Genomic DNA, 25,447 nt, shown 5'->3' with positions numbered 1-25,447 from the left:
AGAAAACATTATGAATACCTCTAGGCACATAAAGTAGAAAATCGAGAAGAAATGGATAAATTCCTGAACACATATACCCTCCCAAGACTGAACTAGGGAGAAATCAAATCCCTGAAGAGACCAATCATGATTTCTGAAATTGAGGCAGTAATAAACAGCCTACCAGCCAAGAAAAGCCCAGGACCAAGCAGATTCATAGCTAAATTCTACCAGATGTAAAAAGAAGAACTGGTACCATTCCTACTGAAACTATTCCAAAAAAAATTGGAGAAGAGGAACTCCTCTCTCATTCTATGAGGCCAGCATCATCCTGATACTAAAACCTGGCAGAGATACAACAACAAAAGAAAAAAACTTCAAGCCAATATCCTTAATGAACATCCATGCAAAAATCCTCAACAAAATGTGGCAAATCAAATCCAGCAGCACATCAAAAAGCTTATCCACCATGATCAACTAGGCTTTATCCATGGGATGCAAGGTTGGTTCAACACGCACAAATCAATAAATATTATTCATCATATAAACAGAACTAAAGACAAAAACCACGATTATCTCAATAGATGCAGAAAAGGCTTTCGATAAAATTCAACATTGATTCATGTTAAAAAAAAAAACTCAATAAACTAGGTATTGAAGGAAAATACCTCAAAATAATAAGAGCCATATATTACAAACCCATCACCAACATCATACTAAATGGGCAAAAGCTGAAAGCACTCCCCTTGAAAACCGGCACAAGACAAGGATGCCGTCTCTCACCACTCCTATTCAACATAGTTGATATGGTTTGTCTGTTTCCCTGCCCAAATCTCATATTGAATTCCCACATGTTGTTGGGGGGACCAGGTGGGAGTTAAGTGATCATGGGGGCCAGTCTTTCTTGTGCTGTTCTCATGATAGTAAGTCTCACGAGATCTGATGGTTTTAAAAACGGGAGTTTCTCTGCACAAGCTCTCTCTTTGCCTGCTGCCATCCACATAAGGTGTGACTTGCTCCTCCTGGCCTTCCACCATTGTGGAAGCCTCCCCAGAGTCCTCCCCAGACACAGGGGACTGTAAGCCCATTGAACCCTTTTTCCTGTATAAATTACCCAGTCTCAGGGATGTCTTTATCAGCAGCATGAAAACGGACTAATACAATAGTACTGGAAGTCCTGGCCAGTGCAATCTGGCAAGAGAAAGAAAGGAAGAAAGAAAGAAAGGGTATTCAAATAGTAAGAAAGAAAGTCAAACTATCCCTGTCTGCAGATGACATGATCCTATATATGGAAAACCCCATAATCTCAGCCCGAAAGCTTCTTAAGCTGATAAAAAAAACTTCAGCAAAGTCTCAGGATACGAAATCGATGTGCAAAGATCACTAGCATTTCTATACACCAACAACAGTCAAGCCAAGAGCCAAATCAGGAACAAACTGCCATTCACAATTGCCACAAAAAAATAAGATACCTAGGAATATAGCTAATTAGGGAGGTGAAAGATCTCTACAAGTACAAAACACTGCTCAAAGAAATCAGAGATGACATAAACAAATGGACAAATATTCCATGCTTATGGACAGGAAAAATGAATATCATTAAAATGGCCATACTGCCCAAAGCAATTTATAGATTCAATGCTATTCCTACTAAACTACCATTGAGATTCTTCACAAACTGGAAAAAAACTATTCTAAAATCCATATGGAACCAAAAAATAGCCAAGACAATCCTAAGCAAAAGAATAAAGCTGGAGGCATCACACTACCCGACTTCAAACTACACTACAGGGCTACAGTAGCCAAACAGCATGATACTGGTACAAAAACAGACACACAAACCAATGGAACAGAAAAAAGAGCCCAGAAATAAGGCTGCACACCTACAACTATCTGATCTTCTACAAACCTGCCAGATCAGATAGTTGTAGGTGTGCAGTCTTATTTCTTTAGTCCTAATATAGAAGTCTGTGGCTCATTATTCTATTGAGGCTCAGTTAAACAAACGACTATCATTTATTATTCTACTGAGGCCCAACTAAATAAATGCCTCTTCTAATTCTCCTTTATTCCTAAATGACAACACTACAGTTAAACCTGTCCCAACACCATAAATGGGGAACCACCTGTCACCTGTATAGCTGAACACTGCCTTACCCAGCATGGTCCAATGAAACCAAAGGAAACATAAACACGCCCAGACAAATTACACCACAGACTCAAGGCTTAAAGATCTTACGTAACAACCATAAATTACTGCAAATTGCTGCACTTCAAAAGTATTCAGCATACTGAATGCTTCTTATAGTCAACTGATAAGGATAGTTTCACCATCCCAGGAGGCAGGCGTTTGCAATAAAAAGATTTTTTAGAAAATAAAACAACACCAGCTAATGCACATGTGCACTCACTCCCCACCCTCCTTAGCAGGAAGTGAAGGTATATGCCAAACTGAGACCTAACCCACTGCCAGAAAACCCCTTGTCTTTAAGAAGAGTTTTGCATTAAAATGTTATACGCAAAATTAGACAGGCTACCTTACTATTTTGATTATTAAAAGTTAAGCATGGAAGGATGATTTTATATACATAGATGATGCTAGGTTTAATATATACATTATACTAGGTATTTATATATATAGACCTCCAACTCTATATATACACACACATATATATTTATATATTATATATTAAAGCTGAATATATATATTAAAGTTGAAAGTCTTCTGAGACCTGCCCTAAATGCTGCAGCTTCACTACCAGGAGGGGTCAGATAGAGAAATGGAGGTGCCGATCACTTTTGAGAAACATCCTGACATTGTTAATGATGCACGAAGCCTCGTCTCATTAGGGTCCTAAATACAACTTGAAAATTTAGTAGGGGATGAGCTTCTAAAAAGGTAATGGCTGCTTTCTGGTGTTAAAATATCTACTTTCCTAAAAGCCAGAACGGGTTATATCTTTTTGGTGGACAGAAAACCCTCACGAGAAGGACAGAAGAGAACGTCAGGGATAGTGGTTATCTCTGGGGAGGTAGGAAGGAGAAAAGAACTGGAAAGGAAGGAGGGGTTCGCTGTAATAGTCTAAAAAAATAGAAAATGAAGCAAATATGTTAAAATGTTAACATTTGTTCAATCTGAGTGATAGGTACACAGAAATTGATTACCTTTATTTTTTAATTTTTCTACGGGTTTAAAGCACTTTATAACAAAAAAAATTAAAGTAAAATTTAAGTGAAAAGAAGACACAAAAGGCACAAAGAAATGCAGGCTGGTGCCTAAGTAATGCTAAGTGGCCAAGTCCAATCATGCTGCTTTCATTAAATGTAATTGCCAAGCAACACAATAAACACACACAAGCCTCCCGGGAACACTCAACTCCAAGATAACATACACTAAAATCAGAAATCACTTTATAGTTTTACATTTTATTACAAGATAGTTCTATCATATCAATATCATTTACAAAAGACACAACATTCATTTTTTGCCAAATAAAATGCAAGTCCATAAACAAAGTTGAACTGAAGGATATGCACTATTATTTAATTGTATATACATTTGTTCATGTATATGAAAGCCAAACTCCAGGAGGCATAAATATGGCAGCCTGTTTCTTGGGCTAAACTGAGATCAGGGTGTAACTGACATAAAAATCCACATTTCTTTTTAGCATTCTTTCAGAGACCAACAGCACGATTTAGGCCTGTGCTAACAAACCCAGCTGCTGCCGCAGAGAGAAAACAAAAAATTCACAGCCTTCTTTCTTCTCCTGGATCCTCTACCAAATGGTCCATACCAACAACTGAATGAACTGAATGACAGCCATTTAGAGCCAACATGGCCTCAATGGACCTTGTCATCAGCTTTTCCACTATCTGTTTTGGGATACACATATCATGAGATCATTAGATTAGGGTATAAGGCTGCTAATACACCAATTCTGTGGGTAGCTTTTACCACCTAACCACATGCAAAAATTTTAAAAATATCACAGAAGTTATAAACTGTTAGCATAGAGGGCAAATCTGAATACTTTCTTGGACACACAACATTTCTTTAAAATTTGAGTTGAGAAAATACTCACAAAAGTCTGGATTTGTACATTCTCTTTTCTAATTATCAGAACATCTGGTCACACTGAGCCCCTGCACTCACCTGGTTTGAGCTAAGCAGTAGCTGCTCAATTTATATAAGGCCTGTTCACCACAGCTCCCACCACTCCCTATCACCTACATATACCAGCATCACATATTCATTCTACTTCCCCTGACACTGTGGATATTTTAATTTTTGGCATAATCATAAGGGTGCTATACCTCAGAGGCCCTGGAAATGAACAGATTCTCCTGAGAACAAAATTAGGAGGTGGGAAGAAGACAGGGAGAAAGCGCTTGGTGTATTGAATTTTGAATTCCAATACAGGTTAGAAGAGGGAAGGTAGAGCTTGAAGCAGAAGTTGTCTCCCACTGTTTACATACACATATTCCCACGGCCCTGGCTATACAGCACCAACATTAACAACTCCTTTTCTTACACCAGTGGGTTCCCTAAATACACAAGATTCCTGATTCTGAACATCTCTGTCACCTCTGCTCTGATATTGCCTAAGGACTCATGGAGGTGTACTGGCTTGTTTTTGATGCAAAGCTGCCCTGAACCAAGCCAGCCATGGGAATTCCTTTCTACTTGCTAATTCATCAGATATTCGCAAATGCTGTGCCCAAACTCTTATCAAGTAAACTAAGCATCAAACTGTGACATTTTGTAAGCCAGGAGGAAAAAAAAATACAGTTAAAAAACAAAAGGTGTCTGATGCAGAGAGGAGAAATTACTCATCAACACAAAACTAAGTGTCAGAGACAGGCATACAAAAAAGGCAGAGATGGAACAGAATATCATTCATTAAACAGCTTTAAGAATATATAAACATTTCTATATCAAATTAAATTTCCAAGGAAGGGCTAGATGCGGTGGCTCATGCCTGTAATCCCAGCACTTTGGGAGGCTGAGGCAGGCAGATCACTTGAGGGCAGGAATTCAAGACCAGCCTGGCCAATACGGTGAAATCTCATCTCTACTAAAAATACAAAAATTAGCTGGGTATGGTGGCACACGCCTACAGTCCTAGCTACTCAGGAGGCTGAGGCAGGAGAATCACGTGAACCTGGGAGACTGCAGTGAGCCGAGATCACGCCACTGTACTCCAGCCTGGGCGACAGAGCAAGACCTTATCTCAAAAAAAAAAAAAAAAAAAATTTCCAAGGAACAATTGTAACTAGCTTTCTATTGTGCAGAGATACATATACAGGTACATACATACATGTACATATACACGCATACATACATAAATAAACACACACGCATATATATGTAAATAGCCATAATTATGATAAAGTGCAGGCTATATTTAACAAAAAGAGAGATCTCGTAGAAAGAGTTTCCAGAGGTCACAGTACATCAATCTCATAGCACTTTATTTTATCAAACCTAATTTTCCTGATCAGAAGTGTCAAAGTTCATGTTCTCATTAGTGCAGGCAGAGTTCCGAGAAACATTTCACAATATAAAAAGAGTCTTTCTCCTTAGTTACAGGATCACTGGCGGAAAAGAACAAAAGCCATATCCACACATAATTTCCAAAACTTGTTTTTTTCCTACCACAGATAGAAAAGAAGATAAACACTCACCGCAGAGAGCTGGCTCCATGTGGATCTCAATGGCTTATGGTGAATCACAATTTTTTCATCTGACTTCTGTTCTTTGGGCTCTGACTCTTCATCAGAATCAATGTCAAGGGCCTTTTCCTTGTAGTTTTGATACAGGACAGCATTTTCTGCAAGAAAACAAGGCCTATGTGTCACTAATTGTTCTCAATCATTATGTTACTTGTTCTAAATAAACATCATATGTACCCAATGTTTGGCCTCCAATTTTATAAACAACAGAGAGACAAACAGATTTAGTCCCTGAAGAATAATTACAGAAAAGTGATTTTCTCATTCACATAGCTCTATCTCAAACTCAATTGCAGGGGAAGGGGAGCAGCCCATACAGAGAATGCCAACAGAAGCAAAGTTTCCATGTCTCTGTCCACTACTCATGAAGGACAGTCAGGCCTGTTAAATCACTGTAATTTAGGTTAAATTACATCCTATCTTTTATTTAAGGTCCATCACCATTCATTTATCTATTTAATAAACATTTATTGTGTATCTATGACGTGCCAAGGGCTGAGAGTAAAATGGAAAACAAAAGAAAGACACCTCTGATGCCTCATGAGCTCTCATGTCTTCATCCACCTCTCATGAGCTAACAGTTTAATTTAAAAAACTGTCAAATTCACTCATGCATTTATTCATTCAACTGTTATTTAGAAAACACCTACTAGGAACTGGCAACAGCTTAGGACGTGAAATACAATAATAGACACTAAAAATCTCAATATTTAGGAGGTGATACTAAAGCATGAGAGAACTGCAATAAATAAGCAAATAACTTTGATACTATTTTGATGCTGATAAGTGTCATGAAGAAACATGAAACAGGGAAGGGGGGTAGAAAGCGCTGGGAGGAGGGCACGTAGATGTTAAGTAGGGTAGTTTAAGAAGGCCTCACTGGAGTGACAATTAAGTAAAGACATAGAAGAGGTGAGAAAGTGAGCCACCTGTATCAAAACTACAAAGAAAAGGCCCTTGATGTTGACTCTGATGAAGAACTGTTGCCCAAACAGCATCTCATCAGGGACACAGCAAGTGCAAAGCCCTGGGGCATGAGTCTACTTGGTATGTCTGTATGTACCAAGAGCAGCAAGGAGGACTGCATGGCTGGAGTACCAAGGAAATGGGGGGAAAGTACAGAAGATGGGAGTTGAGGCCGGCGGGCATGGTGGCTCACCCTTGTAATCTCAGCACTTTGGGAGGCTGACATGGGCAGATCACTTGAGGTCAGGAGTTCGAGACCAGCCTGGGCAACACAGTGAGATCCCGCCTCTATCAAAAATACAACAAATTAGCCGAGTGTGGTGGTGCACCCCTGTGGTCCCAGCTACTCGGGAGGCTGAGGCAGAAGAACTGCTTGAACCTGGGAGGCAGAAGTTGCAGTGAGCCGAGATCATGCCACTACACTCCAGACTGGACCCCGTCTCAAAAAAAAAAAAAGAAGAAGGAGAAGAAGATGGGAGTTGTGGGTGACCAGAGGGCTGATCATGTAGGGCCTTGCCTCAGCCATTAAAGGACTTTGATTTTTACTCAAAATGTGATGGCAAGTCACTATAGGTTTGAGAACATAATGATCTTACACAAATACATACCTACAAACTGAAGGATTTATATAGAGGTGCGAACAAACTGTCAGTAGGGTGTGATCTAGTCTGGCAGTCAGATATTTGGTCAATGAGGAAAGTCTAAGGTCTGAAAGCTGAGAAGCTACAGAGCTACAGGAAAAGCACACACAAAAGCTATAATGCGAACATAAGAGGAAACATAATACAGTCACGCATTGCATAATATTGTTTTGATCAATGACAAACCACATCTACAACGGTGGTCCCATATGTTATAAAGGAGCTAAAAAATTCCTATCACCTAGCCATCTTAAATGTTGTAGTGTACCACATTACTCAGATGTCTATGGTAATGCTGGTGTAAACAAACCGATTGCACTGCCAAAAATATAAAAGTATAGCACATACAATTATATACAGTTCATGATACTTGATAATGATAATAAACTATGTTACTGGTTTATGTATTTACTATACCACACTTTTTATCACTATTTTAGAGTGCACTCCTACTTACCAAAAAAAAAAAAAAAAGTTAACTGTGAAACAGCCTCAAGCAGGTCCTTCAGGAGGTATTCCAGAAGAAGACACTGTTATCATGGATGATGACAGCCCCATGTATGTTACTGTCCCTGAAGACCTTCTTGTGGGACAAGATGTTGAGATGGAGAACAGTGACATTGATGATTCTGACCCTTTGCAGGCCTAGCCTAATGCATGTGTTTAGTTTCAACAAAAGAATTTAAAAAGTAAAAATGAAAATTTTTCACAATAGGAAAAAGCTTATGGAATAGGTATGTGAAGAAATAAAACATTTCTGTACAGTTGTACAATGTGTTTGTGTTTTAAGCTGTATTAAAACCAGAGTTTAAAAGATTCAAAAATTTTTAAATTTTACAAAATAAGTTACAGTAAGCTGAAGTTAATTTATTATTGAAGAAAAAAGTTTCTTTAAAATTTAATATAGCTTAAATGTACAGTATTTGTAAAGTCTACAATAGTGTACAGTAATGTTCTAGGCCTTCCCATTCACTCACTACTCATTTACTGACTCACCCAGAGCAACTTTCAGTACTGCAAGCTCCATTCATGGTAAGAGTCCTATAGAAGAGTACCATTTTTAATTTTTTATATTGTATTTTTACTGTACTTTTCCTGTGCTTAGATACACAAATATCATTGTGTTACAACTGCCTACAGTATTCAGTAGAGTAACATGCTGTACAGGTTTGGCTCTACCATATATCCTAGGCTATACCATCTGGTCTGTTTAAGTACGCTCTGTGATATTTGCACAACAACAAAACTGCCCAAGGGTGTATTTCTCAGAATGTATCCTCATCATTAAGTGATGCATGGCTGTATCTTAAAAGAACTAGGGAAAGTCAACGTGGCAAAAGCTTGGGTATGTCTAGTGGCCACAGTGTACGAGGTGAGTTTAGAGACATGAGCCAGACAGTCCAAATCAAGGAAATATTTGTAGGCAATGGTAAAAACTGGATTTCACCCTGAGTACAAAAGGATTGAGTTTCTTTGACACTGTCATGATAGCATTTCTTTCCTGAACACAATGGGACTCCATGAAAAGGAAAGACTTGCTTAGACAGCAAAACATTGACTACCTAGGAGACTAAGAAGCTATTGGGGTAGTCAACGAAAGATGATGGAGATTTGAGCTATATAACATAGAACAGACTGGTGAAAGACCGGATATGGGGGCAGAGAGAGGGAGGTGTTAAGGATGTTTCCTAGGTCTGCAGGCCTCACAACCAGAAAGTAGGAGATGGGAACACCAGAAGAGATTCAGGTTTAGTGGGGAAGATTATGAGTTTGGTTTGGGGCATTTTGAGTTTGAACTGACTTTCCCATCTACCAAAACAAGCATGCATCTGCCCCTTTTCTCATCAACTATAGATTATTCTGTATGCACTACGACTAAAGTAACACTGGAGTCTATTCAAGATTTTACTGGTCTCTGATTGTCATGCTATGTAAAGCAGATTATGAGGGTAAAGGCTGAATCTCCCCTAGTCTTCAAAGTACTAAGTAGTTGGCACAAAGTATATATGCATAACATTGTTGACAGATTTCTCATTCATTTTCACAACAACTTAGGCAACAGTATTATTAACCTCATTTCACACATGAGGTGGCTCAGTGAGGTCCCTGTGATATTAAGGGTTTTTCTCAGTATCACTTAACTGATGAACAGGAACAGCAAGACAGGAACCCAGGTCTGCCTGGCTCTAATATCACAGATTCTCACCATTTAGACACACTGCTTCCTTAGTTACATTCTTGTTAATCATTAACTGTAAGAATCCTGCATTCCTCATGTACATATGTATGTGTGAAAAAAATTTCTAGGTCATTATATTTGAGAAGAAATGAGAGGATACACAGAAACAGCTCCTTATAAAAGGAAATAACGTAAAACTAGTTATAATGAAGTCTACTTTCTGACTTTAAAAAAAAATCTAAAAATTTTAAACTCTCTTAGGCAGAGGTCACAAAATAAATACCAAATTCCAGGGAATGTAAAGCATCTCCTTAGGTAAATATTAGGTAGATGCTGTTCACTTCATAGTCAGAGTGCTATAAGCAGCAGCAAACTGGACTAAGAACTGGATCTGTGTCCTGCTACTGGCTGTGTAACTAGGTGTGACAGCAGACAGGTTACCAAACCTCTCAGATCTTCTGGTTTCCTCAATTATAAAATTAGGGAGATGAACTTATTCCAACCAGCTAAATACTATATCTGGATTTCCTAAGATTGGTGCGGTGAATGAATTTTTATAGATAAGTCATTTATAAATGTTCCAATGGGAAACTCATCTTTATAAAAATTATATAGGGAATTAGTTGACAATCACCTAAGGCTACATATTTTATAACTCTGGGTGGTTGTACATTTGCTTGACCTATAGAGGGGCACTCCCTTCTTTATCATTCTTTGAAGGTTGGAAAATCTTCACACTTCAAAACATGACAAAAAGTTAACTACCCTCACTACCACCATGACCCTCCAGCCCCACAAGTGCTACAGCTGGGACTGCTCCCTTCATGCTCTTCCAGTTGGCTGACGCTTGACCCATCTATTTACAAAAAGTCCATTAATCTGATTAGGGTTTGAACACCTGGTTGAAGCTGCTTTTTTTTTTTTGAGATCCTTAATAAAAATACTACATGGGTTGAAAAGTCTTAAGAATATGTTTTTGTCAGCCAGGAGAGTTAGAGTTCCCCCAAAGCTGAAACTTAATAAGGAAACAGGAAGTCAGAAATGATAATCAAATGTGGAAATATGGGCAGAATACTAAGTCAAAGGAAATGTGACCTAAAGAAATATGACTTCAGATCTAAATGCCAAAATCAGAATTTTTAACTAAAAAGCTAGAGCTTGCTCTTACCCTTCCTGAGGAACATGGGGATGGAGCCAAGGTAGAGAAGAATTAAAAATCCCAGGACATTGACTGAAAAAGTTATCAGCCTATAAAAAATGCCATTAACTATATTCACCATTAGTATTACTAGGTAAAAATTTAGCTTAGTGAGAAGCTTTGGACTGTATAATTTGAGAAGAAGTTGGACATATTTCTCATCGTAAGCATTTTTGTTACTGCAGTTGGATTTCAACTTATAATTGGTATTCCACATTGAAACAGCAATGAAAGTTTGGAAAATTAAATGCTTACCTTCCCCATCAAATGTTCCTTGTCCTTTCAGCATTTTTTTCTAAGAGACAAAAAAAAGTAAAAAAAAAAAAAAAAAAAAAAAAAGGAAAAGCAAACTATGTATGAATGAGCCAAATAGAAAATACAGCTATTTTAACTAAAAATACTTTTTTTTAGTCATTACATTAATTAGATTTCCAAGAGCGCACAGAAGCTGAGCCCTGGAGGAGTTCACTGATTTGATCACTACAATTCACTGAAACAATGAAATAAAATGTACAAGATCCCCCACACCCTGTCAAAACAGATTGAGAATCCTCAAATAACTAGCAGGTCAGCTCATTTTACAACTCGTGATTCACCATCACTGTTAAATTGAACTTTGCTATACTTGCAGAGTTGGAAAAAACACATAAAATGTTATGTAATTTATTTTCTTTAAGACCACGGGCTCTAAAATAAAACAGGCTTGCTTGTGTTTTGCATATGTGCCATTTATATAGACTGGTTCCAGTGCTCTGATTAACCAAGAAAAAATGTGGCTGCCAAAAAGAATCTCTGCCTTATTGCTGAAATCTGTCTTGTTTCTGTGGAAGGCAGTACACACTCCGAAACACCCCTCTTCAGTTTTCCCTGTTTCTTTATGTCATATTTGGCAATATTTTAATAAGTGCAGCTAATGGGACAATATAGGGGAGCAATACCACACAGTGTCCACCCTAACCTTAAGTTTTCAGCTGCCAATTTGTTACATGCACTCAAGGATGAATGGGCACACAACGGGAATAAAACACAACCAAAGGCCATGGTGACAAAAACAAGCAACAAAAAAGATGACAAAATATTTATGTCTTTTGTGATCCTGGCAACTGGTTTTCAAATTCACATTCTACCTGAATGACATCAAGTGCGTAGTAACCACTCAAAAAACAATTCAGTAAGTAAAAGCAAAAAATAATCAACAGGCTCAAACAGGAATCAGCATTTTTCTGAATCAGCTGTGATAACAGCTATCATTGACTGAAACCTCTAAGCAAACTCCAGACAACTTGACTGCAGAGTGCGGTTCTGAACATGCTCCTCCCCCTTTCAGCTATCTCTTTTAAAAGTGGTAAAGACTCACTCAGCCAATAATCTGCCACATTTCACTCTTGTCCCCCCCAATTCTGCCTGAGCTTAGAAATTTAAAAGTGATGAATTTCACTTCTTCCCACAAAGTTGCACTAAACTCGGCTGTGCCTGCCAGCATCAAAGTGGCCAAGAGCTGGATGTACACTAGCAATCAAGAGCAAAACACAGAATTAAAACGGAATGACTTCTTTGGGTTTCCTCTACGCTCCTCCTCCCCACTCCCAACACATTTACTTTCGGCTTAGTGAATGGCGTGCCACACTCCTGCCCACTTTTACCTTTATCCTTCCCAGACTGGAAAACTTCTCCTTGTCTTCCATCACCACTTTCAGAACAGGCTGGGACATTCTGTTCTTCTTCTTCGAGCTGGTAGGACTGTCAAAATCAAAGCCACTGACCACTGCCCTGCGATAAGACGTGGACCGCAAGCCTCTCCGCAGAGACCCTGGGCTATCCACGTCGTTATCGACCTCACTCTCCTCCCCTGCGTGACCCAGGGGTCCTCCTAGGCCCTCCACCATGCTGCGCACCTTGAGGAGTCTCTTGTGGGGCTCCACATTCTGATTGTTGGATTTACTTATTTTAATTTCCGAGGCCAGACTCTTCGGAATGATCTGCTGCTTCCCCACTTTGAGGGCGGCGGGGCTGTTTGTACTCAAAACCACAGAAGGATTCTCGAGGAGCTCGTTCTCCTGGGAGGGCAGCCTTTGGAGGGGGAGTTTTTGTTCCGAAGAACTTTTCTGGGGCCCAGGAGAGAGCCCCCGTTCGGGGTCCTTTGCCTTCCGGCCGGACTGCGAACCTGACCCAGGAGAGTCGTTATTAGCGGCAAGGCCATTTGCAGTGGGCGAAGGCACCGGGCTGGCAGTCAACCCAGTAAGGTCCTCCTCGGGGGTGCAGGGGGCGGGCGCGTTAGGAGTCCGCGGGGGGCGCAGAACCGGAGGCGGCGGCGGCGCAGGCAAAGTCACCGCGCCATTTGCTGGGGATTTCGGGGAGCCGCCCGGCACCGCTTTGGGGAGCTTGGGTGACTTGGGCCGTCGAAGTCGAGGAGAGGCAGCCCTGTACTCCGGGGATGCCGTCCCACCACTGGCCACCGCTCTCCGCTGGGCGCCCAGAAGCAGGGGGCTCCTATGTACCGTCCTGCTGTCCGAGGCGGTGGGCACCTGGGCGGGAATGTGCGCTGCGGGGAGCGTCCCTCGGTCCTCCACCGGGAAATCCGTAATTAGTAACCCGTTGGGGCTCTGGTAGGACTGGGGCCTCGGCTTGCTCCGGCCCAGAAGCTGGTGGGGCTGAGGAATCGACCGCCTCCGCCACAAAGGGGTTATGCTGTTGCTAGAAAAATCCACTTCGCTCTCGCCGTCCATAGCCGGGCCTCGAAGTAAGCCCCGGGAGGAGCAACACCGAGTTAGTCTTGCCTAAAGAGGAAAGAAGTTAGGAAACTGTGCCTCTGGACAACCGGGGACGCCTGGCCGACTCGCGTGCTCCGAATCCGGCGGTCCCCCTGCTGCTGCGCAGGACACGACTGCACCGCACTTACCCGCCCTTTCTCGGGCAAAAACTGCACCACTGCGGTGCGCGGTCCCCGGCAGAAATCTGGGCTGCCGCCCAGGCGGATTAATCCAATCACCTCCGCGTCCCTCCCGCGCCAAAAGACCACCCGCAGCAAACGAGCCCGCCACCAATTCACTGAGTGCAAGCCGAGGCACAAGAAACTTGGGACGAGTTCAGCTTTCTTGGGAAACTCGCCGCGGGACGCTCCCTTCTGTCGCCATCCAGCCTCCCGCCCTCATCATGGGTACCCTCGCGCTCCAGGTGCGCGGCTCCCAAGCAAATTTACCTTCTGGGCCTTGCAATGTCCGGGGCCGAGGAGCACCCACTAGCCCGTGGGTGGCCCGGGTCCGGGACCGAAGCGCAGCCGCGAGAGCTTAGGAGAGCGCTGCCGCCGACCGCGGCGCCGGCGCCGGCCCGCCCCCACGCCTGACTACGCCCCCACACTTGGCCCCGCCCCCCGTTTCGGCCCCGCCCAGATCCGCCTACATCGCAGCCAGACGCAAGAAGCTGTTTTCCCGCCCCCACGTGCCTACAATCAGCCCGTCTCCCTGGGAAACAGACCAGCGCACCTGAGCTGGGTTCTGAGCTCCAGCGTTTGGGGCTAGAAGTTGCGGACTGGTAGCTGAGGCGGCACGGGAGTGTAGGCGCGCGGGGTCGTTGCCGGGGGCACAGAGTGAGAACAAGCAAGGGAGCCCTGCTGAATTGCAGCTTAGGAAGCTCTGAATCCTAGAGGTGCGTTGAAACCGAGAACGCGCGGCGGAATAGACTTTGTGAGATGCGTGGGCAGTAGCGCAGAGTTCTAACGCAGAGTCATGCCCTCTCAGCATTCAGGTGGTCTTAATCAGTTGGGCTCGTCCCAGTGCTGAAAATGCATTATAATATAAACAGATAGATGGGCTTGTTTATGCCTAGAGTCTTTCCGTAGGAAAGACTGGCAGCTCTGAAGAGGGAAACTGGGTGGCTAGGAAACCGGAGGGAGGGAGAGTTTTCATATAATTATTTTTGGTCCTTGTATGCTTTGCATCTTGAAACATATCTATGAAAAATAAGCTCAATTTACACTACAAAAAAAGTATTGGTTTCCAACAGTACATAGAATAAAACTCAAAATCCTTGGCGTGGCTTACAAGACACTTCACTACTGCCCTACTTCTTCAGCCTAGTCTTTCCTCCATCACTTTCATCATTATTTTTTTGGCCACACTCAAAGTTTGACAGCCTCAGAACCTTCCCTTTCGTTCCTTCTTGACCTGACTTGTCACTGCATCAGAAAGGCCTTCCCTGTCCCCTCCCTAATTATACCATTGCCCTGTTTATTTTCCCAGCCACTTGTTCTCTTCTATTTCTGCACTTATAAAGTTTTGTATATATATATATATATATTTATGTGTTTATGTTTATTGTCCTTTGTCTTTACACGGTAATTTGCCTGAGGGCAGGGGTCATGTTTTTTTTTTCTTCTCCGTATTTCCGGCACATGGTGGGCACTTAATATTTATTTAATGAGTGAGAGAATGAATGACAGGAATGAAGTGAAAACAGTGACCATTCCTTCCAAAGTGCTTGGTTGTCAAATAGTAGAAAGATGGCTGTGTCTTGGCCAGGCTCCTGCTGTGTGACAATAATGAGACAAACTTGAGAAGACAAATAATTTTAGACCATAAGAGCTGTATAATTGATTCTATTAGCAAGACAAATGGGCCCTTCTCCAAGTTCTCTTTCAGCATTCATGCATTCAGCAGGGATGCAGTGAGCATCCACTGTGTGCAAGTTATGCTGCCTGTTTTTGCCCTAGATTGAATGCAATGGCCAAAAATATTAAGATGTGATCTCTGGGTGGTGAGATGAAGGATAGTATGTTTCATGCTGCTTTATATTTTTCTATACTTAACGAAATATACTGGACAATGAAGATATATTACTTTGATCTGAGACATTTTCATAAACAAAGAAAAAAAGAAACGGCATCGAAAAATGTATAAGAAACTTTTTTTTTTTTTAGACGGAGTTTTGCTCTTGTTGCCCAGGCTGGAGTGCGATGATGCGATCTCGGCTCACCGCAACCTCCGCCTCCAGGGTTCAAGCAATTCTCCTGCCTCAGCCTCCCGAGTAGCTGGGATTACAGGCATGTACCACCACGCCCGGCTAATTTTGTATTTTTAGTAGAGACAGGGTTTCTCCATGTTGGTCAGGCTGGTCTTGAACTCCCAATTTCAGGTGATCCACCCACCTTGGCCTCCCAAAGTGCTGGGAATTGCAGGTGTGAGCCACCGCTCCTGGCCTAAGAAAATTTTTAAGAAAGAAATTTTCCAAATTGGGTGGAAGACATGGCTGATTACATACTCACATGTAGACACGTAGACTTTTTTTTTAATATAAGGTGTTTTCTATACCAACATGTATTGCTGTTATATTGGGGAAATATAATAAATTAATTTCAAAAGTGGTTACCTACTGACAAATGGAGTATTCACCTAATTCAAAATGCAACCTGTGACCTATGTTAAGAAGCTGTAAAAGGTGATGTGAGAAGGTGGCTTTTCTTGAAATTATGTTGCTTCTACAAACAAGTGTAACCAATATTTGTGACGACTTCATAGGGTCTTCTTACCTCATTTCCAACAGACAACAAAATACCTACCAAAACAACAACAAAACACCAAGCTCTGGTCCTTCACTGAGGGAAGTTTACAAACTCACAGACCTAGTGCCTATTCAATTTATTGTTATCTATTCAAATCTAACCTATCTTCAATTATATGTTCCACTCAAAGGAAAAGAGCTGCTAATAAAACTATGACAATATGTTATGTCATATCGAATTTTTACTTTATACTTAGTGCTTTTAGACACTTACACAGATTTGCTTAGTACTGTGTGTATGTAGGAAAGGAAAATATAAGCAAAATGAATTTACCAAAGTCCAGAACATTGAGCCTGATTCTTCTGAATACCTTTTCATGAAAAGCATTCATGTGTGTTTTTCCACACAATATTGTTGATAGTGCACCATTTCTTAAAAGGATGTTCCAGTCTTGTTTCTGGGATTTGCTTCCTAGACAATGACACTCATTCTGCAGATATGATGCTGGCACTATCCCATTTGACTAAATACATAGTTTTCTTGTTCAACTGAATTGTATGTCACTACAAGCTATGCAGCTTCTCTATTAATGGCCAGGAGAAAGTTTCTCACAAATTGTAGTTTCATGCCTTAACCATAGTCCTGCATGATACATGAATTGGTTATATCAACCTCTCTTTGCTTTAGAATTTCTTTCACCTAACCTGTCGTATCTGGTAATTTCTCCTGCCTTCAACTGTGTTTCTTGGCATATGGCTTTGACACAATAGGACTAAATTTCATAGAATTTAGTAGAAATGATAACAATTCACTTATGCCCATGTTCAAAAATAGGCAATGCCAACTATATCATCACTGTCATCTGGCCACTGGATGTTTATTTGATAGTAAGACACATCCCAGTTTCAAAGAAATTAAAATGTGGTACCAAATTATTCTTAAAATTGAAGAAATACAGTATGTCAAACTATTTGTAATGATATTTTCCGCTGGTATATTCCAATGGTATATTGAACTATTAGAATATTCAATGGTATAACGCAAGATATATATGGCTACATTTACTAAACAAATTCACATTGGTCACAAATTTTGTGTCCCAAGCACAATAATTTGGCTAATTTTTAAACGCAAATTGTTAGCTAGTCTTATTACAATATATGTCCAATTTTCCAATATATCCCATCCCATGTACCTTTTGTTTATTTATACATTCAATAACTATTTATTGGGTGCATTCAAGTGCCAAGCATTAAGACAAACATTCCTGAACCTTACAGTTTGGCTCATGAAACATGACTGAAACATTAAAATATAAGACACCCAAACTGTGTAAGATGCATAGTAAGCTCTCTGTTCTATGGAAACCTTTGTGAAGGAGTCTGGGTAAAACTGGCCCAGAAGGATAGATAAAGTATTGCAAGGTGGAGAAGCAGACAATGATGTCACAGAAAGATATCCCAAGATAAACAAAAACATGGAGGGATGGCTGGAGAACTGATATTCATTAAGTGCCAACTATATGTTAAGCTTTGTTGTTTGTTACACATAACTTAATCTCACATTAGTTCTGAGCCCACTTAAATATGAAGCTGAAGCCCAAAAAGCTCTTCTCATACTGTTGATAATTGGTTGAGTCAGAATCCTAAACTTTTTCTTTACAATACTCCAGAGTCCATGCATCAAAACATACAAGAAACTAAGCTCACCAAAACACAGTTTGCTTTTAAAAGTTGTGGGATATTAATTTGGCTGAATATGGTGAGAATAGAGTGTGGTATGCAACAGAGACTGAGGGATTGAGATTTTACCTGAATGACAACTAACTACTCTGATATGATTTGGCAGTTTGGCTCTGTGTCCCCATCCAAATCTCATCTCAAATTGTAATCCCCATGTGTTCATGGAGGGAGGTGATTGGGTCATGGGGGCAGTTTCCTCCATGCTGTTCTCATGATAGTGAGTGAGTTCTCATGAGATCTGATGGTTTTATAAGCGTCTAGCATTTCCCCTGCTTGCACTTCTCTCTCTTGCCACCATGTGAAGAAGGTTCTTGCTTCCTCTTCACTTTCTGCCATGAGCGTAAGTTTCCCGATGCTTCCCCAGCCATATGGAACTGTGAGTCTATTGAGCCTCTTTCCTTTACAAATTACCTAGTCTCAGGTAGCATCTTTATAGCAGTGTGAAAATGGACTAATACATACTCCTTGAAGAGATTTAAACTTTGCCATCTTCTAAAAAATGAATATGATGACACCAGTGTCAGAAATAAAAAACAAAACATTGACAGATTTGACAATTTAAACAGTTTAACCTTTGTGCATTAAGAAAAGCCACATAAACCCATAAATTTTGAGGGAAATCTTCTCTTAGAAGGAAATTAGAGAAAAATATTTAAATATATATAAAATATAAATATAAATAGGTTTGTGTATGATATAGCCATTTAACACTTTGTCATATATATTTAAATATTTATATGTTGTATATTAAATATATATATTATATATTGAAATATATAAATATATATGACAAAGTGTTAAGTGGCTATATCATACAATCAATAAGAATAAGATAACGAAAGTTGTAAAATGAACAGAGTAAGAATAAGCATTTTGGAGAAGACATGAGTGTCCACTATACATCAAAATATACTCAATCTCAATAATGAAAACAAAATTTAAGAATTAGTGAGATAATTTTTCATTTATTAGATTAGCAAAGATTGTCTTTTTTTTTTTTTCTAGATGGAGGCTCACTCTGTTCCCCAGGCTGGAGTGCAGTGGCGTGATCCTGGCTCACTGCAACCTCCACCTCCTGGGTACAAGCAATTCTCTGCCTCAGCCTCCCAAGTAGCTGGGATTACAGGCGCCCACCACCATACTCGGCTAATTTTTATATTTTTAGTAGAGACGGGGTTTCACCATCTTGGCCAGGCTGGTCTTGAACTCCTGACCTCATGATCCACCCGCCTCAGCCTCCCGAAGTGCTGGGATTACAGGCATGAGCCAGGGTGCCCAGCCAAGATTGTCTTTTAAAAAGGCAATACCCACTGTTGGTAAAAGCACAGGCAAAAGAGAATTCTGAATCATTCATGGTAAGAATGTAAATTGGTACCTCTTTCTGGAGAGCAATTAGATGATACTTAACCAAAATGTTGATTAACTTAACCAAACCTTTTGTTATGGTGGCCAAAAGTTAGCAACAGGCTAAGTGTCAGCAAGGGACTGGCTAATAAACCATGATGTGCAATGCAACCACCAAAAATAATTATACAAAATTATAATTATACAAAAATTCAAAATATGTAATTAAAGTTTTTTTAGAAAACTGTTTTAATACACACTATGCAAAATATCCTACTTTGAGTTTTAGAAACTGCAAATAGCTATATGTAAAACTGTTTGTAAATATATAAAACGTATTTGTATATATATGTAATGCCTAGATTTTGAGTATTCACCAAAATGTTGTCATGTCTACTCTGCACAGCTGGATTAATGGTGATATTTAGGTATGTTTTGCTGTGAAACAAACCACCCCAACACTTAGTGACGTAAAATAGCAACTTCTATTATTTGTTATTTTTTCACCATTTTGTGGGCTGGCCTGGCAGTTCTTCAGTAGGTCTCACCTAGGTTTTCTAGTGTGGCAGCAGGCAGCCAGCTGTGGGGTTGTCTGGGTCGGGAGGACAAAGCCCCCTCACATGCCTCACAGCTGGTTGATGCTGGCTGTTATTTGAGGCTCCTGTTCTCCCTTTCTCAAATCTTCAATGTTTTGAACAGGAATCCCCATGATTCCTGAGACAATGGAGTGGTAAGTCAAAATGACAAAGAAAATTCTGGAGAGGATACTTGTAAAGGAGGTTTTGAAAATTGACTAGATCTCTTTGGGAAAAGAGTTCTGAAAAGGAGACTTTCTACAACACTTATTAATGATTTATATATTATCTTACAGGTTAACATTTTGTGAGCACTTAAAGTATACAGACCCTCTTTGAAGTGCTTCAACTGTATTATATAATTTAATCCTCACAACAACCTTATGAGGTAGGAACTACTACTATAATCCATTTATACACAAGAAAATTAAGTATAGCACAGAGAGGTTAAGAAGCCATGCATCCTGGCTCATAATTATTACACTATATTGTTACATGGTTTGTGATTCCATTATGCATTTATATTTTTCACAAATAATATATAAACACCCCAACGTCAGGCTGGTTCTTTATCTCCAGTATTGCTTCAGTAACGGACAGGTTGATCAATTGGTGAAAATGCCCAAAGTTATAAAGAAAAAGAGGTGGAGGAAGGGATGTCATCCAAGTAGGAAGAAAGCCACAAAAGCCTGAGAAAGGAAGTTTCCAAAAGGAAAGTCAGATCAGCAGCTCCTGGTTGGTACCTGGCCCTAGGCTACCTAAAGGTACAGTGGTGAAGAAAATAGGCACATAATCCTTACCATGGTGTATCAGGAAAGACTAACCTTAGATAGCGTTGAATGCTAAAGATGCTGCTCACTTAGTGCCCTTGCAACTGGTACCTTCAGTCTTGGTGGGCACTGAACCCAACTGGCAGGGCTTATGGAGAAGGCAAGTAGAAAACAGTCTAGGAACTTAACTGCAACTGTGGGAATTGTGACAGTAAAACGAAGGAGAAAAATAGGGCAGTAGATGGAGGATAAGGGAGAAATAAACAGTTTTAGTTTCAAGACTGAGGACACTTGGCTAGATATTAGGAAGCTGGGTTTGAGTTTGTGTTTACCACTTTTGAACTGTGGGAATGAAGACAAGTCATTTAATCTCTAAGACCACAGTTTCTTGAGCTGCAACGTGAAGTTGTTCCTCCTCTCCAGCACAGTTTGGGAAGCACTGGTATAGATTAGAATAATTTGGATGTGGCCGATCTACTGGTTGGAGGAAAGTAGGACACGGAAATGGAGATGGGGACAAGGAGTAGGAGAGACCTGGCCAGATAAGTGCACAAAAAACTGAATTCTAATTTATTTCCCCCTCTTGAACAGCAAATAATTAGAATAAAATTTTGTTATTTTTAACTCCATGATAAAGAATAAAGATCATAATGAGAAAAGGGTTAGGACATGTTGAAAATGACTCCGAGGACTCTCCATGGCCAGATGGAAGGGAAATGGCAAGAAGACTTCACCAAGTGGAGAAGGGCTTCTTTCTTGCTCCCAGCCCTTGCCTGCAGCATCCAACCTGTTCACCCACAACAGCAGTGAGAATGATTCAAAGGTGATGCATTGAACCTGCAGTGACACCATGTTTTGAAGGGGAAGGTCCCCATTTAACTAGAGTAATTAAGATCCCAGGTAAACCATGAGGTCAGAGTGAAGAGTGGCTCCCACAACTGGCAGCCACCAAGAGCTGTTAGCTTTTGTTCTTTGAATTGTAGGAATGAGATAAGCAATTGAGCAGCCACTTTGTTCAACGTGTTCTAGTATGAGCTCACTGTATGGCTTGTACAGACGCTTTACCTCTCTAAACAGTGATTTCCTTGTTGCTTTGTTTTTTGTTTTGTGTTTGCTGTAAAATATTTAATACATGCATGTAGTAAAAATTGGGACTGCACAAAAGTAAAAAAAATCTCTGTCACTCTTGTCTCTAGTTTCCAAGTTGGCCCTCTAGAGGCGTCCACTGTTAACACTTGGTTGTATTTTATAAATTTTCAGATGTATGGTAGACATTAGTAAACATATATATCCCTACACATATTACACACTGGCACCCTATAACACTCCTCTGTTCCTTACAAATTACCTGAAATACAATTCATTTAATGCCGGTACTTATAGAACTACCATATATTTTTAATAGCTGTAGAGCATTAGGTAGATCAAATAAAATTGCCATTTTTATAAGTCAAAAGCAATCAAATATCAGGAATTTCATATAGTTTCACCTAATATTACATAATTCATTAGCAAGTTTCCTATTAACAGACATTTAAATTATTTATTCGCAAAATCTGAGCACCAATGGAAAAACTGTAAAATTCCTTCCAGCTCTTCATTTCTGTAATTCTTTGCTTTGTTCCCATCCCTGAATGCCTGGAAGATGTAAGATAGTAAAAGGGAATACTTTATTGAACAAAGATGCAGATGTTATTTAATTTCGTTATGTTTAATTTAGAGTCTGCTCTTAATGCTGTCTTAATGGTGAAATCATCATGCATCAACATGCTCTAAAGCAGGGTTCTGGTACTTTCTGGGGAAATTGGGTTGAGGTGCTATTATCACTATTACTATTCTTTTGATGATTATTTCTCTTCTTTTGTGTCCTTTCTGGGATCCTGCTCTTTCTGTGGATTAACAAGACAGCATGTAGAATCACAGCTCTTGTTTCATGAAGTTTGTTAAGTAATTTGAACAAAGGTGTGTTACACTATTCCTTTTGTACAACCAGTTTAATGTTTGCAAAAGAACTCAAGATTTAAAAAAACAAATCTGTTGTGTCCACTCCAGTTTCCAGGTAAATTTATATCGGGAATCACGTGAGGATACTTAAGACTGGCCGGTACTTTCAAGTTTTCTCCTGCCCAGATCTGTTTGGAAGAAATCTAGTCTTATCTACCTCAAAAGTCCAGCAGAGAATAATAGCTGAAATAAATGAAGCCTGTGATTACTTACTTCTGTGTTTACCTAGACATTCTGGCATTTGGCTCAAAAGACAAAGCTTTTTAGATGTGCTATTTGAACCTGGTTTTGCTATAGACTTTAAATTGGAAGAAAAAATGGTAACAAAGTGAAGCTCTCTAAATCATACACATTTGGGCTGACTACCAAGCTCGTCTCACCCAGCAGTACTAATAGAATGTGAAAAATGCTTTCCAGAGTTGAGGTCTGCCACCTAGCAACCGCTTTGACATGCCTCCTGCACTGACCCAAGGCTACTCAAAATGCCCAGTTTTGAAATTGGTGGGACATTTTGCTGTGTATGGGCCACAGTCATTGAAAGGAGGATTAGAACTTTGTTTTTCAGGCCAAAGACATGCAGATTAGAAGGATTGTTTAATTTAACTGCTCAACTGGTTTGGAAATAGAACTGGCAGATTAAATATAGATGAAAGATGATTGCATCGGATATACACTAAAAAAAAATCACTCATTGTTTATCTGAAATTGAAATTGAACTAAGCATCCCATATTTTTATTTGTTAAAACTGGCAATCAAATTTTGGAGAGACTTTTTTAGTACAGAGGTGAGGGATATTTGTAAAATATGCACTGTAAATATTAACTTGATCCCTCAAGGCTGATAACGTTGTAGACCTAGACACCTTTCTCAGAGCACTGGCTTGTGCCTGTGAAGAAGCCTGAAGCATAGGAGACCAAAGGTGTGGGTAGGGCAGGAACAGAAGACAAGAAATTGCTTGAAGTTTGCACTCAGGAAAGCTATGCTGAATGTAGGACAGGCAAACGAAGGGGTTGAGCACAGAAGGGCAGTGACATCCCCCAGGCAGAATGGTGGGTGGTGAGGAGAGGGAAGTGCCCAGAAATGAGAAGGAAGTGGACATGGCATGACATCAGCAGTCATTTTATATTTGAGGGGAGAAGGGGTGAAGTGAAGCCAGCTACATCAATGTTCACTGTAAAGCCTGGGCTGAGGTGGGAGGGGTGTAGCCTGGGATCCACTGGAGGGCATTGCCACCTTCATGCGGCATCCCAGCAATTCTCAGGCTGCTTGCACCAGCAAGGGAGCCAGCCTGGGAGTACAGAGGCTTTTTCGGGGACCCCCTTTCAGCTTCACCGGGCTCAGTTCTGAGCTTATCATTTTGTTATCAGAGCCTCCTATCCCCCAAATCTGTAGCCTCCACTCACAGAATTAACCTAGCAGTACAGAACAGTTAAAACATAGAACCACGTACATAATCCCTATGTGTTTGTGCATAATTCAACACCTTCTGAAGAACACACAAGAAGCTGCTAACTGTGGCTGCGGCAGTAGATGGTGAGTGGGTTGGAGGAGGTAGATCCTGGATGAAAGCAAGATATATTTATTCCATATATCGTACATGCTCATCTATTTATTTTTCCTTGTGTATGTATTACTGACTCAAAATGAAATTTAAATATAATTACTATAGACAAAGCCAGCCCAGAATCTGACTCACATTTAAACTACTTGCATCATTGATTTAAGATGGCTCATTACACTAAGGTGTTTTAAAATAAATATTTTATATGGTTTTGTATTATTTATATATTTGAGAGGCCTGGGGTCTGACATTTTAGTGTGCTTTCTGGAAAATTTGCTGCTGAAATAAGGGAAAAATCAATAGCAACCCTGGACAAAAAGCTTTTGCTTATCTTTTCAAGTATTTACTCTGAGTTCTGTGCCATGTTGGTTTTATATATAGATATTTAAAAGTGCAAAATGAAAGTTTGATAGAAACCAAAGTCTTTTATAGCATTTTTTCTAAATAAAAGCTATATAGAGTCCTCCTGTGTAAATTCCATTAGGCCAGGAGTCTCTGCCTCTTTTGTTCAGTAATGGATCTCTAGGACCTAAAAGCCTTTCTTGGCATATAATAGGTGCTCAGTAAATATTTGTTGAATGAAGGAATACATAATCATTATAAAAATCCAAGCACTACAGAAAAATATGCCATGGAATATGTAATCTTTTCTAATCCCTTTCCTCCAAATAATCATTACCCTAGTCTCTTAAAATGAAAGAACTAATCATTTTCTGAGGTGTAAAATTTCATTATAAATATATGTTTTAAAAATAATTATCAGCAGTTCGAGACCAGCCAAGCCAATATGGTGAAACCTCATCTCTACTAAAAAATACAAAAATTAGGCGGACATGGTGGTGTGTGCCTGTAGTCCCAGCTACTCAGGAGGCTGAGGCAGGAAAATCGCTTGAACCTGGGAGGTGGAGGTTGCAGTGAGCCGAGGTCCCGCCGCTGCACTTCAGCCTGGGCAACAGCATGAGACTCTGTCTCAAAAAAAAATAATATTAATAATTAAGTGGCACCATAAAGAATAAAAAGACAAGCAACAGAATGGGAGAAAATGTTTGCGAAAGACTAGTATTTTAAATTACGTGAAGAACTCATTACAATCATTAGAAGAACAGACAAAACACTTGAGTACTCACTTCAGGTAAGAGTAAATCCTAATGGTCCAAAAGCATATGAAAAGCGCTTCATCTCATTAGTCATGAGAGAAATGAAAAAAAAAGAAAAAAGAAAAAAACACAATCAGCGGGTTAACAAAAATGTAAA

General features: G+C 40.1%; 1 protein-coding gene and 1 long non-coding RNA gene across 2 annotated transcripts in view; one reads left to right on the top strand and one right to left on the bottom strand.

Moving 5' to 3' along the window:
* ARHGEF26 (Rho guanine nucleotide exchange factor 26) overlaps positions 1 to 14,061 on the bottom strand; it is a 137,330-nt gene extending 123,269 nt beyond the window's left edge. Inside the window, exons 1-4 of the mRNA XM_019024743.4 lie at positions 13,899 to 14,061; positions 12,343 to 13,476; positions 10,955 to 10,994; positions 5,668 to 5,813 (exon numbers count right to left, since the gene is read on the bottom strand). Coding sequence (XP_018880288.1) covers positions 5,668 to 5,813; positions 10,955 to 10,994; positions 12,343 to 13,425 — 1,269 coding nt within the window. The 5' untranslated portion in view covers positions 13,426 to 13,476; positions 13,899 to 14,061. The remainder of the gene's footprint in view (positions 1 to 5,667; positions 5,814 to 10,954; positions 10,995 to 12,342; positions 13,477 to 13,898) is intronic.
* An 11-nt stretch (positions 14,062 to 14,072) lies between these two features.
* LOC109026404 (uncharacterized) overlaps positions 14,073 to 25,447 on the top strand; it is a 98,210-nt gene continuing 86,835 nt past the window's right edge. Inside the window, exon 1 of the long non-coding RNA XR_010132984.1 lies at positions 14,073 to 14,344. This is a non-coding gene — a long non-coding RNA (uncharacterized lncRNA). The remainder of the gene's footprint in view (positions 14,345 to 25,447) is intronic.

This window comes from Gorilla gorilla, chromosome 2 (assembly GCF_029281585.2).
Source record: "Gorilla gorilla gorilla isolate KB3781 chromosome 2, NHGRI_mGorGor1-v2.1_pri, whole genome shotgun sequence".
NCBI lineage: Eukaryota > Metazoa > Chordata > Mammalia > Primates > Hominidae > Gorilla > Gorilla gorilla.
Note: the sequence above shows the minus strand (reverse complement) of the source record. Positions and strands in the feature narration are given on the sequence as shown.